The following is an 18,745-nucleotide window of genomic DNA, read 5'->3' on the forward strand; positions in this document are numbered from 1 at the left end:
GGCATTTTGTTGAAAAATAATCTGGCAACCCTGATTTAGACCCGTAGGCTACGTAGATCTAGATACATTTACATACCGGCCCTCAAAGGACGACAAGCCGGTTGGTTGGGTTTTATCGCCTTTGAATACATATTTTGCTTTGTAATTTTTAAAGTTTATTTACACTGTGTAGACTAGAAATAATTTTTATTGCAATTGAAAGATCACTTTCAATAGTCAATAAAACGCAATTTCTGGTTCTGGCACTAAACTCTCCTACTCCAGTCAAGCGTCAGCACCCGACTTAACCGTACGTCACGTCCCTATTTCGTGGAAATTTTTATTTTTCTCGAAAACGAGATTTTATGAAAAGGTGGTTGGTGTTCTGGGTCATTTAATATTGAGAATGAATGTTACCCCCAGAACTGTTACCTCAATCCTGCAGCTCGCTTGCAACTATCTAGACGTCTAGATCTAGGGACTACCCTTCTTTCCGTTCTTTAATCGAATTGGAATACTTTCTATCACAAGAAGTAGTGTAGACTGCGTTTTTAATTTTTAGGATTTTTGTAGGAAGTATGTTCCACTCGCTTTAAATTCATGCCTGCCCCTTTCCATATAAATCTTGCTCGCTTATTTTGTCAATAATCAATTAAAAAGGCAGGCCTATTTTGATAAAATATCTTTTTAATCTTAGTTGAAAGTGTATTTTATTGATCTTCTGGTTAGAGCAAAATTTAACATTTCAATTTTGCATTCTTATTTTGTTTTTAAAATCTGAATTTAGATGCATTTTTGCTCTCATTTTGATAGAGGCAATAGTATCATCTAGAAAAAACTTTAACTTTAATTTTGCTGTATTTCTTATCCCAGATTAATTTAGAGAAATCAAGATGAGTAGAAATGGAACTGGCTTAATTCTGGAAAGGCTTCGGGCCTTAATGATCAACACAAAGTATGTGCCACAAAAATTGCACGCTTACATTGTCCCGACTGGAGATGCTCATCAGGTATTAAGCCACACTGTGAATGAATGTAAATTATGCCATAATTCCCCATTCAATTTGACAATATTTTTTGTTTTGTTTTAGTTGTTTTTTTTTTTCAATATGTTATGAACCCTTGCCTTAGCCTTAAATTTAACAAGTTATGCTCCACTATTGAGAAGGTTTTGTTTTTGCTTTTCAATATATTCCATCTGCTTTACATTTATATTTATAATGATAAATCAGATCTTTGAAATTCCACATTTTCATGGATGAGGTCTTGTTTGTCATGTGGCAGCTTGTTAACAAATGTTTTGATTTTTCATTGCAGAGTGAGTATGTGGCAGATTGTGACAATCGGAGAGCTCTTGTCTCTGGTTTTACAGGATCAGCAGGTATTATTATGTCATTTATTATCATATGGTCTACGCGATGAGTTTATAATCCATCAAAAGTTAAAGAACATTTCTGTATGCTGGATATATATTATTTTTCATCGGAACTTATTAGATCAGCATCGAAGCATTCATGAATTGTATAAATTTCAGATATTCCTTAATTTTGTTGTTGATTCGGCCCATTCTTGAATTTGAATTAGGTTTCCAATAAAAATTGGCAATTTCAAATTTCTTCTCCATTTTAAATCTACTGACTCAGTCAGACAGAGCAACTGTTGATATTACTTATCCAAAAATTATATGAATTATGGTATTTTCCTGATAGTCTGTTGTGCATCTCTAAAGGTGTCAACATGGCTCAGAAGTTTGATAAGGGTAGGTATGGTGATCTATAAACAGAAGGTATTTGGTAAAAAAAAAATTGTGTAAAGATGACTGTGAACATATTAACTCTTTAAGATTCAACCTGACAAAAACCGACAACGGCATAATATTCATGGGCGGGGTAGTCAAGACTGGCCTCAGTAAGTAAAATCCAATCGTTGTGAAGGAAATGACAGGCCCTGTCACTGCCGCAGGGTGTTTTCAGCTTTGATTTTTATAAATTTGCAGACAGAAAAGAAAATATGTTTCAGAAATTGCGATTTGGATCCTATTTTATTTGCTGGTGAAAATCATTGACATTGCACTTTGTTTGGTAAAAATCGGTAAAAAATTACGACTTTGGTGATGAAAAATAATGACTTTGAAGACAATAATTGTAAACTTTAAAAAATATTATGAATAATTTATAACTCCCTTATTTGTGGGTCGATTTTGTCATTCAAGGTATCAATTTTATTGTAATAAAGAGATAGGAACTTCAGAGTTATTTTTTCTGATGCGAAATTATTACTTTGTAATTTTAGCACCAAGAAAAATAGTCGGTAAATAAATTTGTTACACCTCTTTGATAGACCGCCACCGTCCAGTCATGTAGATTTGTGAATCAAGCGTCTCAAAGTCTTGGACCAATCACAGGCTATCTATCCAGCTGGCCGAAACAAAGACGCTTCTCCCCGTCGATGTATTACGCTATTGTTATGCAAGGAACATAACACCTTATTGGGTAGGCCTAAAAGCTAAAAGTAAAAAATATAATTCTGAGGAATTTGAAAGTCACATTGCTGAAATCAGCTTGAAAAAAAGAAGTACATTTGTCTTTGTTTCATAAAAATCGGTTGAAAACCAACTGTTTTACGAATAAATTTGATTTTAAAAATTGCTTTCGTTTATTTTAGCTTTTTTTAGCAACTTTTTTATTTATCGGCCGATTTTCTTGATTTTTATATCATTCTTTACATCTCAAAGAGACGAGATCAGTGATATACTTTGTTTGTTTCAAATGTAACTTGAACATAATTTGGCTTTTTTACCTATCGACCATGCCTGGATAATATATTCATCAACGTGGCGATTGTGACGCAACTATTCCATGGCCGTCTTCCACTGCCTCAACGATGATTCAATTCATTGTTAACGGCTGTTGATACGTGAGCTGCCAGAATGACCAACCGTTGAAGGGTCAAGATGCTCAGTAGCCAATCGTTCTTTGGTCAAAAAACTTAAGAACTCACGAGAACAAAAGTTTGAAATTTGGTGATGGACGGACCTATGAAATCGTTTCTGGGCGGAGTTTAGCCATGAGTGACCATAGAAAACGAAAAGGCGACTGCAGATATCAAAGAGAAGGCTTATATCATCAAAGGATGTCTACATGATTGACATGGCCATATAGGGAACTCATTATCTACTCCCCCAAAAAGAATCTGAACACGAGAGGGTTAAATGGAAGAATATTCAAACCCTGATACCCTGTCTGCATAGTCTGTATGACTATTAAACTTATATTTGTATAACTTAAATTTTTCTATTGTTGGTAATTTCAACTTGGATTTCTTGGCTTTACAGGGACAGCTATAGTAACAGCCAACAAGGCAGCATTATGGACAGATGGGCGTTACTACCAGCAGGCTGAGGAGCAGCTTGATGAGAATTGGGAACTTGTTAAAGAGGGTATGAATAGTTAATGATATGCAACTTAAGTACTTACCTTTTTGACACATTTTTGGGCCATAATGGTAGCCATGTTGCAAGATTTTTTTATGCTTTATCTAGCAGTGTAGCAACTGGCAGACATAATAACAAGCCTTTTGACAGGATTGACAGATTTTTGAAATTAAAAAAAAAAAATATTCCGATTGTTTGAGATGGTGAATTTTCCAACCAAATTATTTGGAAAAATTCAGATACGGTTTTTAATTGTTTTCAAATATCTGAACTACTGTCTCTTAACAACAATATATCAAAATTAGTTAGATGCTGGAAATTGAATCTTCGGGTTAATTTCTGTTCGGTATAGTGGAGAATGTATACAATTCTTGGATTGCAAATATTCGAAAGTTTGTATCACTCATTGTAATTTCTAAATTTACTTTTCGGGGTCTGATACATCTCGACATAATACAGTTTTGAGACAGTGGGTCATATAAATGGAATAAGTGAATTTAAGATATACAAGTCCACTTATATTGAAATCCCATAGTACTTTAAAAATGACTGGAATACTTCACAAATTTGTTTGGATTTTCCTGCAGGTTGTGAAAAACAGAATGATGATATAACATGAGTTAAATGAATTAAATGTGTGTTGGCCTAGGATTACATGCCATTTGAGTTTATGTTATTTCTTCAATCTACTTTCATCCCTGGTTGTAATGATCTTCAAATTTTGTCAACACCTTCACTGGTTTTTGAGATATGGTTAGTTAAAGGTGGCTGGGTACAAAAACGTTATTTTGAGAAAATTAGCTTTAAAGTTAAAACAACATAATTTAGTGTAGACAACATAAAAATGAGAATAATCAACATGAAATCATTTATAAAGAAGTATTCATACTCACAACAGCTAACAGGGTAGGGGAGATAACACTAAATATAATATTGCCAAGCATGCAAAAACTTTTTATGGTAAATCATGAGTCAAATTAGATCAGAAAAAAAAAAAAAAAAATTTTTGTCAAATTTTAAACAGATTTCGAAGCAATATCTCCTCTACTTGCCCCATTAAAAATATTTTAAAGTATAAAGACACAGCATACAAAAGAATGCTTTTGGGAAATGAAAGGTAAATCTATTGTTTTTCTAAATAAATCTGACATTGGCCACAGAATGCCATTTTTACCTTTTCCACCCTCCAGTTTGAAACTAGGTTCAGCGACATTTGGTATTATTTCCTAGCCAGCACACAAAGTATCATGTATTTTTATCACATTATTTTTTTAATTTAATCCAGACAACCCCACACAAGCCAAATGGTTATCAGAGGTAAATTATTTATTTATAATTTATATATTTAAAAAAAAATTCTTATTATAATGTACTAAGCCTTATTAAGTTAACAATATTTTATTTTGAACCATGATGAATAAAAACAATTATCATTTTTTAAACATTTGATAACATAAATGACTAGTAAATATCGTGGTATACATCACTTATTCGTGGCTGTCATAATAACATTTAGTAATAATTAAAAAAATATTGATATTGACATTAAAAGCTATTTGTATGCAAATTAACCTTGTTTAGACGTTTTTCGATTATTTAATTTTCTTATACTTGGGTCTTGTAGACATTGCCTGTTGGAGGAACTGTTGGCTGTGACCCTTCTGTATTGGCTTATAGTGAGTTTTATTCTTTCATGTATTTATTTAATTAATTTTTTATTTTTATTTGTATATATATATATATATATATATATATATATATATATATATATATATATATATATATATATATATATATATCTATGCAATTTCCAAAATGTTGAACAGATATTTAAATTTTTTTTTTTAATGAGATGAGGCGTCATAATGTATGGGGGTTTTTTTTTTGGTAGGAGGTGGGGGTGGGGGGGGGGGGGGTTCTCTCCTTTGATGATGTGCAGCAGCATTTTGTTTTTGATAAAATTGAGTGGATCATCATCTAATCTTTGCTCTTCTAAAGGAAACATTTTAGGAGCTTTCTAAATATTGAAACAAAAAAAAAAAAAAAAAAAATTGAGATTTTATATTGCACATCCACTAAACGTGCTCAAAGCGCGTTAAAAGGGGTCCCTGGCCAACAGCAATACTTAACATTTAGGACGGGACATGACGCCTGTTAGGCCATATTACAATTTTTCTTGACAGAGACAACACTGTTCACTGCCAGGTACTCATTTTATACCTGAGTATGGTGAGAGAATGTAAATAAAGAGCCAAGGACTCAACTATGCATCTGGCGAGGCTCGAACCCAGGACCCTCCGATCCGAAAGCGAGTGTCATACCACAAGACCACATAGCCTCACACAAAAAAAACCTTCCCTTTTCTGTAAATATTAAAGTACATTTTTCTTACCTCACTTCCGCTACTGTTCTGTATAAGTTTTTATTACCTTTATTTAGCATTTTGTAATTTGGTTGTTTTAAAAAAAAATATTTCATTATCACATCAGCAATAGGGCTTTAAAATGGACCAAGTGTTCCTTTAATGCCCTTAAAAAATAAGTAACAATATATTGGACATTACAAATTGCATATTCTTTGAGATAAAAATATTAAAAAGAGAGAAACTGATAAAAGCATAGAAGAAATATTTTATTTTAAAACCACCGAAGAATATCAGAGGAAAACAAACCAAAAAACATAAAGAACAGCCATACTTATTATTGATATTATGAATGCTTAGTCATATATGTATTTTAAAGTAAAAAGTTCCCTATCAAGGGCATTTTTGAAGAGAGGTTATTGATAACTTTATTTTTCAGGTAATTGGAAATCCCTTGAGAAAGAATTGAAGTCTAATGGATTTCAGTTAGTTGGAGTTGGTGACAACCTCATCGACCTAGTGTGGGATGACAGACCAAGTAGGCCTTGTAACGGTATCCTGATTCAAGGCCTTTCTGAAGCTGGTGAGTCGAGAAGAGGGTTTCGATAATCAAAATGTCCTAGAAGATTTATTTGTATTCAATTCTGTAAAGAGACTATTAAAAAGATTTTATATTTTTAGGAGCACAATATATTTAAGAACAACAACATTAAAAAAAAAAAGTGAGTTATAAAAACATAAGACCAATGGAACTGTTGTTAATTCGAGATGGATATATTTGCTACCCTCTGAGAAGGCAATTCATCTTGTACAAAGAATCAGATAGAAAAAAAAAAAAAAAAAAATTCCTTTATTCATCCAATAGGGGAAATTTGTCTCTAGGGTCTATTCCAAGGGAAGACTGAAATAAAGGCACCGAAAATTGAACTAGGACGAGGTGACTTGCTCAAAACCACACAGCACAACGCTGGGTTATCGAACTCGGTACCCCTGATCCACACTGTCCCATATTAATTAGATCTTATATTAACTCAAACTACCCAATCACCAATGAGTAAATGTGAGGAGGTAAAATAAGCAAAACACACATACTCATACAGACTGATTTTGAAGTTAGACCATTTATTTTGTTGTGAAATACTTTCTTTTCCAGGTGTTTCATGGCAAGAAAAAGTCCAAAAGGTCCAGAATAAAATGAATGAAAAACATGTTTGTGCAACAGTCTTCACAGCTTTGGATGAAATAGCATGTATGTATCTCAAATTCAATTTGATTTATATTTACTTTAAAATGTTGAGAATCTGGTATGAGATCGAGGTTACACGCAGCTTCGTGGTCTATTGGTATTACATTCAGCTTGTAAATTGATTGTTCGATTCCCACTGTAGGGTTAAGAGAGGAAGGAGGCCGGCATAAAGTTGTGTTAAGAGTGAGCAGTGATGCCAAAACTCCGGTTTCACCGGAAAAAACTCCGGTCTGGAGCAAAAAATTCCGGGCTCCGGGCAACTTCCGTCAAATTCCGGTGAGGTCAATTTGTTCCAAGGATACCCCCCCACCTTCCAACCACCACATCATCATTGCCACCAGTATTACAACCATCTCACTACCACTACTACTGCAACCACCACCACATCATCATCACTACCACTACTACTACAACCACCACCGCCACCACATTATCATCAGTACCACAACTACTACTGCAACCACCACCACCACCACATCATCATTACTACCACTACCACAGCTACCATCATCATCACTACCACTACTACTACAACTACCACTACTACTACAACCACGACACCACATTATCACTACCACCACTACTACAACCACAACAACCACATAGTCATCACTACTACTATTGCAACCACCACCACCACATCATCACTGCAACATCACCTACCACTACAACTACCAATAACACATCATCACTACCACTATTACTACACCCATCCCCACCACCACTACATCGTCATTACCACTACTACTACAACCACCGCCACCACCACATCATCACTACCACTACTACTACAACCACCTCCACCACATCATTATCACTTATACTACAACCACCACCACCACCACATCATCACTACCATTACTACTGCAACCACCACCACCACATCATCATCACTGCAACTACCACTACTACTACAACCACCACTACCACATCATCATCATCATTACCACAACTACTACAACCACCACCACCACATCATCACTACCACTACTACTACTACAACCACCATCACCACATCATCATCATTACCACTACTACTACAACCACCACCACCACATCATCATAACCACTACTACTACAACCACCATCACCACATCATCATCACTACCTCTAATATTACTACAACCACCATCACCACCACATCATCATTACCACTACTACTACAAGCACCACCACCACCACATCATCATACCACTAATACTACAACCACCTCCACCACATCATCATTATCACTTATACTACAACCACCACCACCACCACATCATCACTACCATTACTACTGCAACCACCACCACCACATCATCATCACTGCAACTACCACTACTACTACAATCATCATTACCACAACTACTACAACCACCACCACCACCACATCATCACTACCACTACTACTACTACAACCACCACCACCACAACCACATCATCATCATTACCACTACTACTACACCCACCACCACCACATCATCATTACCACTACTACTACAACCACCATAACCACATCATCATCACTACCTCTAATACTACTACAACCACCACCACATCACCATCATCACTACCATCACTACTACAACCACCACCACATCATCATCATCACTACCACTACAACTACAAGCACCACCAGCACCTCATCTTCATCACTACCACCACTACTACTACAACCACCACCACCACATCATCATCACTACCACTGCTACTACAACTACCACAACCACATCGTCATCACTACCACTACTACTACTATACTACTACTGCTACAACCACTACTACAACTACTATACTACTGCTGCTACTACTACTACTACTACTACTACTACTACTACTACTACTACTACTACTACTACTACAACCACCACCACCACATCATCATCACTACCACTGCTACTACCACCACCACCACCACATCATCATCACTAACACTACTACTACAACTACCACAACCACATCGTCATCACTACCACTACTACTACTATACTACTACTGCTACAACCACTACTACTACTACTATACTACTGCTGCTACAACCACTACTACTACTACTACTACTACTACTACTACTACTACTACAACCACCACTACAACATCATGATCACTACCACTACTACTACAACAACCACCACATCAATCATCATCACTACCACTACTACTACAACCACCACCACCACATCATCATCACTACCACTACTACTTCAACCACCACCACCATATCATCATCACTACCACTACTACTACAACAACAACCACTAACACCACATCATCCTCACTACCACCAGTACTACAATTTCTACCATTGGGTTTTGGTGCTTTACTTCACTTAAAATAAGGAAACTTTGGGATTGTATTTAGCAATGTGTTTATGTATCATAATATAATTCTAATCAGTTATCTATTTAGAACTATACAATATGTAAACACAATGCCAAATACCATTCCAATTTCTTTTTCTTGTGTTTGGAAATTCCTCTTTCGGCATTGCAATTCCTACGAGTGGTGTCTGAAACTCCTGTGAGCCAAATTTAAAGTTGGCGTCTCTGGAGTGAGGCTTCTTTTTCTCACCTCACTCAGGTGTAAAATGGGTACCTGGCTAGTAGCAGTGTTGTGAGATAGAAAAGGGCTTGGAGATGTGAATATTTGAGTAGGAGTAACTTGATTCTTATTTGTTTAAAAAAAAAAAAACCCAAAAGAAGCTTTGATTGAATTTGGAGTTTTCTTCTTCTTCTTCTTCTTCTTCTTCTTCTTCTTCTTCTTCTTCTTCTTCTTCTTCTTCTTCTTCTTCTTCTTCTTCTTCTTCTTCTTCTTCTTCTTATTCTTCTTCTTCTTCTTCTTCTTCTTCTTCTTCTTCTTCTTCTTCTTCTTCTTCTTCTTCTTCTTCTTCTTCTTCTTCTTCTTCTTCTTCTTCTTCTTCTTCTTCTTCTTCTTCTTCTTCTTCTTCTTTTGCAAATTGTCACTTTATCACACTTTCTTCTGTCCCGCTTTATTTGTTTTCCAACTTGCTTTATGTCTTTGTCGTGGAATGAGAGTACTTAGTTTTGTCCTGACCCTGGCCAGATACCCTGGCTGAGAGGGAAACAGTTAAATGTATAGTTAATTTTGGGAGATGATATTGTTTTCCTTGTAAATCATCTCTCTGTTTTGTATTGTATTATGTTTTGTTTACATATTATTTATGATTTGTAAACATTTGAGTGTATTCCTCTTAGTGGGGACCTGTGCTTGTGTATGGATGAGACTTTTAGGTGATCTCAAACTAAGTACATGATCTCAAACTAAGTACATTGGTGGTTTTCTCTTGGAATCTACATCTGTTTCCTATCTGAACCAATTCCATCTTGTCTTACCCTTTCTTGAGTGCTTTAATTGTATTTCTAGAACTTATTACTATCCCATTTTCTTCCTTTTTACTGGCGCTGATATGACCTTAATGTGTTGCAAGCCCTGTAAAAACCCTTAAAAACAAAAACAAACAAACGCTTTCTTCTCTTCTTTTGTGTTATGGATAAACGTTTTTTGTTTGTAATTCACAGGGCTTTACAACCTGCGAGGATCAGACATAATATATAATCCGGTCTTTTACTCTTATGCTGTTGTCACAAAGAGTGGGTCACAGTAAGTATTGCACTTATGATGATACTTGCCAATAATAGTAATAATGATAATAATAATAATAACAATTATAGAGCACCAATCTCCACAAAAGTCAAGCAATGTTAACCATGGTCAGTGGCTGGATGAGTGGCAGTGATTGTGGAAAATTCTGGTCATTACATTATGTAATCAGTAAGGCACCGAACACACATTACCCCACTCAACTCGAAGTGTGAATTTGTACCTGGCTTTAAGCAGTGACGAATATTGTATGAATGTTAGTACAAAAAGGATGCCTAACAGGTGACTGGTACTGTATGATATGGAAATATGGTTCCATCTGGCCAGCCGTGGGAATAAATGAAACTATGTGAACCTCATTGAGCATGATAAATCTGCGGAAATCCACATTATGTATTCATGTTATTCATGTTGATGTTTCTTACCACAATTATGATAGGGAATATGTAACTAATGCACATTGATGGGGTTAGTCTTTTTATCTGTTTTCCTTTTCGGAGTTGTGCTCTGTTTTTGTCTTGGAATGGGACTACTTGGTTTTGTCCAGGTCCCAGCTGGAGTTATTTCTGAGATGGAAACTATCAAATGCTTTAGTTTTAGGAGATAATATTTTTTTTCTCTTATAAATCATCTCTCTGTTGTTTACTTTTGTTTTGTTTTGAATATATTTTGTAAACAATTGAATGTATTCCTTTGCTTATGTCTTGATGTGACTTTTCGGTGATCTCAAAGTAACTGCATCATAGTTTGTGCTTGGAATCAACATCAAACCTATTTGAACTTCTTAGGTGCTTTTAATTGTAGATCTAAAATTTTTGACTATACAATTTACTTCCTTTAGACTGGTGTTGAAATGACCTAAAATTGTTGCAAGTGCAGTAAAACCTTTAAAAACAAAACATACAAAGAAAAGGCTTTACAAGGGGTTCTAAGCCGACAGCAACACTTAACATGCAAGATGAGACACGATGCTTAGCAGGTATTGTTACTTTTTTTTTTCAGAGTAATTTGATATTATTGATTTTTTTTCCAAAGCTTGTTTATCGATGAGAAGAAAGTGGATTCTCAAATCAAGAAGCATCTAGAAGGAGTGGACATCCATCCTTATGAAGATGCTCTCAAGTTCTTGACAGACTTGGCTGATAATCAAGACGTAAAGAAAATTTGGGTGCGTTTGACTTTGTCTCTCCTGAAAGTTACTGTTTTTTTTTTAATTTTATAATTTTCTCATTTACTTTAAGATCTAATGCATAGAATTTCAGGAACTATGACGCCTTTTTAAGCACATGTGTATATGTGTTACTGTTATTATTAAGAGATTTTATTCCCCTATTGTATTTTAGAGCTGAAGTAAATTGAATGATTTAAGCTCAACAAACATTTCTTTTTGTAGACTTATAATGTTATTTTTGGAAATAATTAACTTTTTTGGGTTTATGGCCTATTTTCAGGTGAATGACAAGTCAAGCTTTGAAATTTGCAACCTGGTCCCTAAGGTAAAAAAGAAATATCGAATAAAAAACATAAAGCATTGTTAAAAAATTATTTAAATAAAAATTATTATTAATGTAACAGGGTGGACCAGATGCCAAAGGGCTATTTTAAAATCAAAATGACCAAAAATGTGAAATTTCAGCCTCTGTTACAGTCAGAAATTATGTTTATTCTCCTCAATTTAACATAAATAACAATGTGAAAATGAATGTAAGCTTCAATTTAATAAACGAAAACAGATAATGTGGACATTTGCGATATTATCTCATTCGTCTGTAGTGTTTCATTCATCCTGTTTTGTTGATAAAGGGGAAACCTGAAACTTCCACATTATCTAATTTAATTTATTAAATTGAAGCGTAGATTCATTTCACATTGTTATTTATTTCTTAAAGCTTTGAGCAGCAACATTTACATTACTCAATTTAACATATAAACTTAATTCAAGTCTCATGTTTTTTACACTAAACTCATTTTTTAGCATATAAATCAACTCGACATAATACCGTTTTTAGGTCGTAAGTCACATTTTAACTGATTTTAATTATTATACTCTGAGAATAAGCTTCAAGCACTTGAAAGTATTAAAACAGTTTTTGAACACCAATACATCTGTAGCTGGTGTTGTTTGTCTTTATATCATTCCGTTTACAATTGTAGTAACAACTTGCTTAATTTTATTAATCTAATTGTCGGTTTAAACTTATGAACCAAATTTCCTATCAGGAAAACAATAGATATTATTCTGCCGTACTCTGGAAAAACACAGATTAAAAATTTTGGTCAGAAAACTCTTCCAAATATCAATTGATTAAAATGTCCCTCATCATAGCAAAACTCTCAAATCTGGGACTTTGTGAAGTTAATAATATTGAATATTCACCTAGTAGTATGTAGACTGGAATTTTACATTTAAAAAAACAGTCTGTTGGGGTGTCAGGAATGAAAAGTGCATGTAGAATGATTATTTCCCATTATTTTTAGATAGTTCTTTTCTTATTTTTTTTATGACACTGCTGTTGATATTATCCAATTTGCATTCATTATTGATATATTTATGCAATGCCTTTTTTCCCAGAGTCATTTTATGACGAAGAATTGTTAACGAACTTTTATCATGATTTTTGTATTTATTTGATGTCAACTTAATCACAAAACTTTTTCTTATACAGGCTAAGAGGTTGATGGCTCAATCATGTGTTGCCACGATGAAAGCTGTGAAGAATGATACAGAGCTGAAAGGGATGGAAAACTGCCAAGTAAGTTTGCTAAGCAAGCAATTCATTATTTTGAGAAACTGCATGGATCAATATATTTCGAGTGATGTTTGATAACGTTGTATATAGAGTGGAAAATTATAAATAATATTATTATGTCACTCCTTTTCCAAGAATTTATAATAGATATATATAAAATTAAAGAACATTGTTCCTTGCTTGATCTTATTATATTTTGGACACATTGATTCTTAGCTTATTTGAATAGTGTAACCCCTTCCTAGCTCCCTCTCCACCTCCCTCTCTTTATGATTGTGTGTAGGTATTTATCCCGTATTTTCTTTAAAATGTTGATTACAAACTCCCCACATTTAGCAAAGTAAAGAAAACCCTATTATTATGAAAGACTTATTTCAACATTTTAGTTTTTGTGAATTCAAATCACCCTACAGTTGCCTCTTGAGACAATGAGCATAGCTGGCAGCTTTAAGTATCAGCTCACAAGACTGGTTAAATATTTTTAAATTTCATTCTCATTCTTCTTCATTCATTCTGCAGGTCAGAGATGGTGTTGCAATGTGTGAATTTCTCATGTGGCTTGAAAAGCAGGTAAGTTTCTTTTAAATTTTCTTCATTTGTCAAAGAATGTTTTTCATGTTTTCATTTTCTTAATTTGATTTGCTTAAAATTTAAAGTTAGAAGAATTTTTTCCCCTATATTTTCAGGGACTAGAATGAATATTATCAATAAAATTAAACTGATTTCACAAAAAGCTTAAGAGGCCAGTGCTAATGTCAACTTGGCATGTCCACAGTACCATTAAACTCTTGAAAAGAAACAAAATACATTTTACAATGAGAAAATATAATATGGGTAAATTTTATTTTCACATCCTCGCTTAGATGAAAAAAATGGTAAAATTTATAATTTATATTTCTATGGCAAGTTAGAAGTATTTAAAATAAATAGGTGTAGAAGAAAAATCCAATATAAAATAGAAATAGATGATTATGTTGGTTGGCATTAAGGTTGGAGTCAAGGAGATCATATCTTAAATTGGAAACGGCTGTAGGAAAAAAATAATGCTTAAAATTATTCAATAGCAGTATTAACTTTTATTCAAAAATTGACATACTGTTCCAATAAGGCATACTGTTGTTTATAAGTTGTTATCCTCTGTAAAACAAGAGACATTAAGGTGGATGTTGTAATTTCATATAATCTTACAGAGGAGTGATAACATCTATGACTGATCAAAACATTAAGACATTACTTGTATTCAAACAATAAATTTTATCTAACATCCCTAGCATCCCTACACTTGTTATTTAGAATATGTCTTTATTTCCAATCACAGATACCAACGGGAATGTTAACAGAGATAATGGCTGCAGACAAAGTTGAAAATCTTAGAAGGTATTTAACATAAATACATGTACTGTCCCAGTAACTTATTTTTTGGAGTACTCAACTCAAATTCATTCCGAGAGGATTAAAACCTATGCAGAGTTAACTTGAGTTTGAGCTTTTTCATATAACACAATATCCTCGAAACATACTCAAAGCACTTTACAAGAGGTCCCTGGCCAACAGCAACACTTAATGACATGACATGGCACCTGTTAGGTGATATTACAATTTTTTTTTCGGGACAGAGATAACGCTGTTAACGGCCAGGTACATATTTTACACCTGAATATGGTGAGAGAATATGAGTAAAGAGCCTTTTCCAAGGACTCAACTATGCACCGAATGAGGCTCGAACCCAGGGCCTTCCGATCTGAAAGTGAGTGTCATACCACAAGGCCACATAGCCTTTTTTTCTTCTGATCTGCTCAGGGGGTATAAAACAGCTTCGTCATTGAGTAAAATCTGAGAGTAACTATTTTACTAAAGACATGTATCCTTTTGAAATGTTAACAATTAATAGTAGATTCCGTTCTAGTGAATGTGGATAAATTTTGGGTCTATGGGATTACTTGAGTCTCTGAAAGACTAATATTCTTTATGATTTACTGTTTACACATCATATATAACATTGTGGTTTTTTCATTTCAGCATTCTTCATAAAATAATGTTATTCCACAGTATTAAAATTTAAATTCTTGAAAATGGGCTTTGGGAACGAGGCCTTTATTATGTCTTAATGATCCCATTACCAGTTTGAGATTCACGAGTTGTTTGGAAGATGAATGAGTGTGTTATGGGTCAAATTCCAATGATAAGATAATGTACGTTGACTTTTTGCTTTTTTGAAGTTTATTTTGATTTTTTTTTCACGGGTTATCTATATTTATATATTAGATATTTTTGTTCTTTCTATTTTCAATTTTTTTATTGTTAATCTAAAGAATCAAGATTTGGGTCCACCCGTTAGCCGTTGGTAGTTCAATGATCATCCCTGACTAAATTTATGTTTTTCCAAAATGGTTTATTTTATCATATTTTTTCTTTTGCAGCCAGCAAAAGGATTTTGTATCTTTGAGTTTTGACACAATTTCCAGCACAGGAGCACATGGTGCCATCATTCACTACAAGTATGTAGCCTGCATTATTTGTCATATGTTTGAAATAATTTTTTGGTACAACGGTGCCAATGCTCTATATGAGTGAGTGTGAAGTGGACAATAGCAATTGTTTGCTACCCTTTGAATAGGATGCTAGTCCATCGCAAAGTACTTTCCTCCAGATCTAACAGACCCACTACCCAATCAAACTAGGTCGATAGGGGGTCAAAACAAAATACCGATTTTACCCAGGATCGAACTCTGTTCCTTTGCATCTGAAGTAAGTGCTCTCTAAGTTGAGCTATCGGGTCAATAATAATGAATATTACATTTTGATAAATATCCTAATGAAAATTTTATACATCATTGTTATACAATATTGCTTGTCTATATATAATTGAAAACCATAAAAATTATTAGCTGTCAATGTTTCGACCTTTTAATTTTGAACTTCTATTGTTTTGTTCACCTGATATATTAGCTGTGATAAGTCTAAATCCATCTTCTGAAATTTGAAGAAATTTTGAGGCAAAGTCTTTATTGACGCAAATCTCATAAAAGCATGAAAAATAAAAAGACAATATTGCCATTGCTTTCTTTTATCATCGTAAGTGACAAGTTTTACATACGACCATATCAGCAAAAAAGTATTGACTCACTGCATAGAATTGAAGGATTTTACATGCTATCATATATGCTAAAATCATGAAATATCCCAAAACCACTAGATATTTTATAACATAGGAAATATATAACATGGCATATATTTTAATATATTTTATATATTATCATTTAAAAGACCAAATATTACTTACAATAGTAAGTAAAATCAGTGGCGATATTGCTGGACTATACCAGAACTTTTTACAAGTGTTCTGTATTTGAAGTAAGTGGTATAGGATAATATAACTGTGTTGTTTTTACGGCCTTAATTAGAACAAATGATAAAAACATTATTTTAATTTTGTATGTTTCTTTATTTTTTATTTTTTTATTTTTTTTTTTAATGTGATTAAATCAGACCTACCAAAGAATCTGACATGTCTGTAGCCCCTGACCAGATTTATCTTGTTGATTCTGGAGCTCAATACAGGTGAGTGTTATATCAGTATTTACACTATCAATTTCAATTCTTATTTGAACTACCAACCTGTCAATAATCATTTGGCATTGTACAGACTTGCAACTATTGAACAGCAAGTTAAGAAACAAGGAAGCAGGCACCGGTGTAAGATAAAGATTTGAACAAGTGTGTACCCAGTCGAGGGTAGACTGATTTTTTGGGATGGTTTTTTTCTTGTATATTTCTTTCTTGCTTTGTCTGGCACCTTTCATACACACTTGTTCAGATCTTTAACTATTATACAGCATTTACTATACACAATATTTGTAATTTTTCAATTAAATTGTCTTTAAAAATTTACCATGATTACGAATGATTTAACTAGAATACAAAATTTCACTGCATGTTAACTCCTGTTGTTCCATTGTAAGACTTCCAGGTCTATGTAATTCACAAATTCTCTGGTATTTGGTATTTTGTTCTGTTTGGAAGCTCTTATATTCATTTTTGTGCATTACTTTTTAACTGAATAATGTGTAATTTTAACCTGCTGGAGCATTTGCTTTGATAACGCTTTGCCACTTGACTCATTGGTTCTTGGTTCATACCATTGACTTTTTGCAGAGATGGGACCACTGACACGACAAGAACAATTCACCCTGGTACACCTTCCAAATATGAACAGGTTGGTTCCATGTTTAATAATTTTATTTGATATATACTGTCTGCCACTAATTTAAGCAATATATTTTTGAGTTACAAAAACTCATGATTTCCTTACTTTATTCAAAGTAATGGAAAGTTAAGTTTTTTGTTTTTGTTTTCCTCAATTCACATTTGTCTTTTTCACAGTTTATTGTAGGTTTTGAAATGAGAAATGTAAATTTCTTCCAGATTAAATCCACCTAAAAGCAAGAATCGAATTTAATCGAGTACAGGTTGTTTTAGATAAGTTATAACTCAAAAAAAATAAATTATCTGCTCTGAATCAAATTCTTATTTTACTTTTTTAAATAGTACATTTCATGTTCAATCAAACTAATTCATCATTATCTTTTGGACGTGACCAGGCTTTTACTGTGATAAAATTAATTGTTCTTTTTGTTTTTCCTCAAAAATTCAGCTGCCTTGCTGACCTGTTGTAAATAACTTGTAAATTTGACAATCATACAATCATATATACTGATATTTCAAGTTGATTTGATCATTAATTTGAAAAAAAGAGTAATCTATCAGAGACATGAAGGGAAGACTGGAATAACTCAGTGCATCGCTCAAAGTGAGTTATGGCCACACAGTGCAGCAGTTAGTTGAACTAGGTACCTTTCATGTATGAAGCAAAGACCAAACCACTGAGCTACTGCAGTCCCTTTGACCACGAGACTTGACTCTACCAACTGAGTTATCAGAATTCCCAATATTTGATCAATCATTCTCTTATGATTTAAAAAAAATAGGGATTTAAAATCATGCTGGAGTTTGATATCACACTTTTGTTTCTCCATTGTAAAGTCTTTTACGTAATTTGTTATTTGATTTCAGGAATGTTTCACAAGAGTATTAAAAGGCCACATCAACTTAGCAACTGCTGTATTTCCAAATGGAGTCAAAGGTATTTGATTGTCCTTCTGCACATAATTAGTTTTAGAGATCAGCAATTTTCTGTTGAGCCACAAAGATGTCAATTTTTGTTTATTGTTTCAATTCAAACAACTATCTATTTATTTAAGTTGTAAAGAGTATCTATTTGCATGATTTAGTTTTTTATGTAAAAAGTAGTCCTACAAAGTTAAGGCTTGGTTTCTGTAGAGCTGATTGCATACTCTCATCACTGAACTTTG

General features: G+C 33.6%; 1 protein-coding gene across 4 annotated transcripts in view; it reads left to right on the forward strand.

Moving 5' to 3' along the window:
* Positions 1–18,745, forward strand: part of LOC144965707 (xaa-Pro aminopeptidase 1-like) — a 24,382-nt gene continuing 5,637 nt past the window's right edge. Inside the window, exons 1-18 of one of the 4 annotated variants that reach the window (XM_078901313.1) lie at positions 1–100; positions 853–989; positions 1,297–1,360; positions 3,314–3,418; positions 4,698–4,729; positions 5,037–5,088; positions 6,214–6,357; positions 6,928–7,023; positions 10,542–10,623; positions 11,659–11,791; positions 12,075–12,119; positions 13,290–13,376; positions 13,893–13,943; positions 14,692–14,750; positions 15,794–15,871; positions 16,863–16,934; positions 17,529–17,589; positions 18,447–18,516. In XM_078901313.1, coding sequence (XP_078757439.1) covers positions 873–989; positions 1,297–1,360; positions 3,314–3,418; positions 4,698–4,729; positions 5,037–5,088; positions 6,214–6,357; positions 6,928–7,023; positions 10,542–10,623; positions 11,659–11,791; positions 12,075–12,119; positions 13,290–13,376; positions 13,893–13,943; positions 14,692–14,750; positions 15,794–15,871; positions 16,863–16,934; positions 17,529–17,589; positions 18,447–18,516 — 1,348 coding nt within the window. In that variant the 5' untranslated portion in view covers positions 1–100; positions 853–872. Of the gene's footprint in view, positions 290–316; positions 556–852; positions 990–1,296; positions 1,361–3,313; positions 3,419–4,697; positions 4,730–5,036; positions 5,089–6,213; positions 6,358–6,927; positions 7,024–10,541; positions 10,624–11,658; positions 11,792–12,074; positions 12,120–13,289; positions 13,377–13,892; positions 13,944–14,691; positions 14,751–15,793; positions 15,872–16,862; positions 16,935–17,528; positions 17,590–18,446; positions 18,517–18,745 lie in introns of those variants that run through there. The other 3 variants (XM_078901314.1, XM_078901315.1, XM_078901312.1) reach the window with 3 other exon arrangements.

The sequence above is a fragment of the Berghia stephanieae genome, chromosome 2 (genome assembly GCF_034508935.2).
Source record: "Berghia stephanieae isolate SIO BIC M18660-M18661 chromosome 2, UCSD_Bste_1.3, whole genome shotgun sequence".
NCBI lineage: Eukaryota > Metazoa > Mollusca > Gastropoda > Nudibranchia > Aeolidiidae > Berghia > Berghia stephanieae.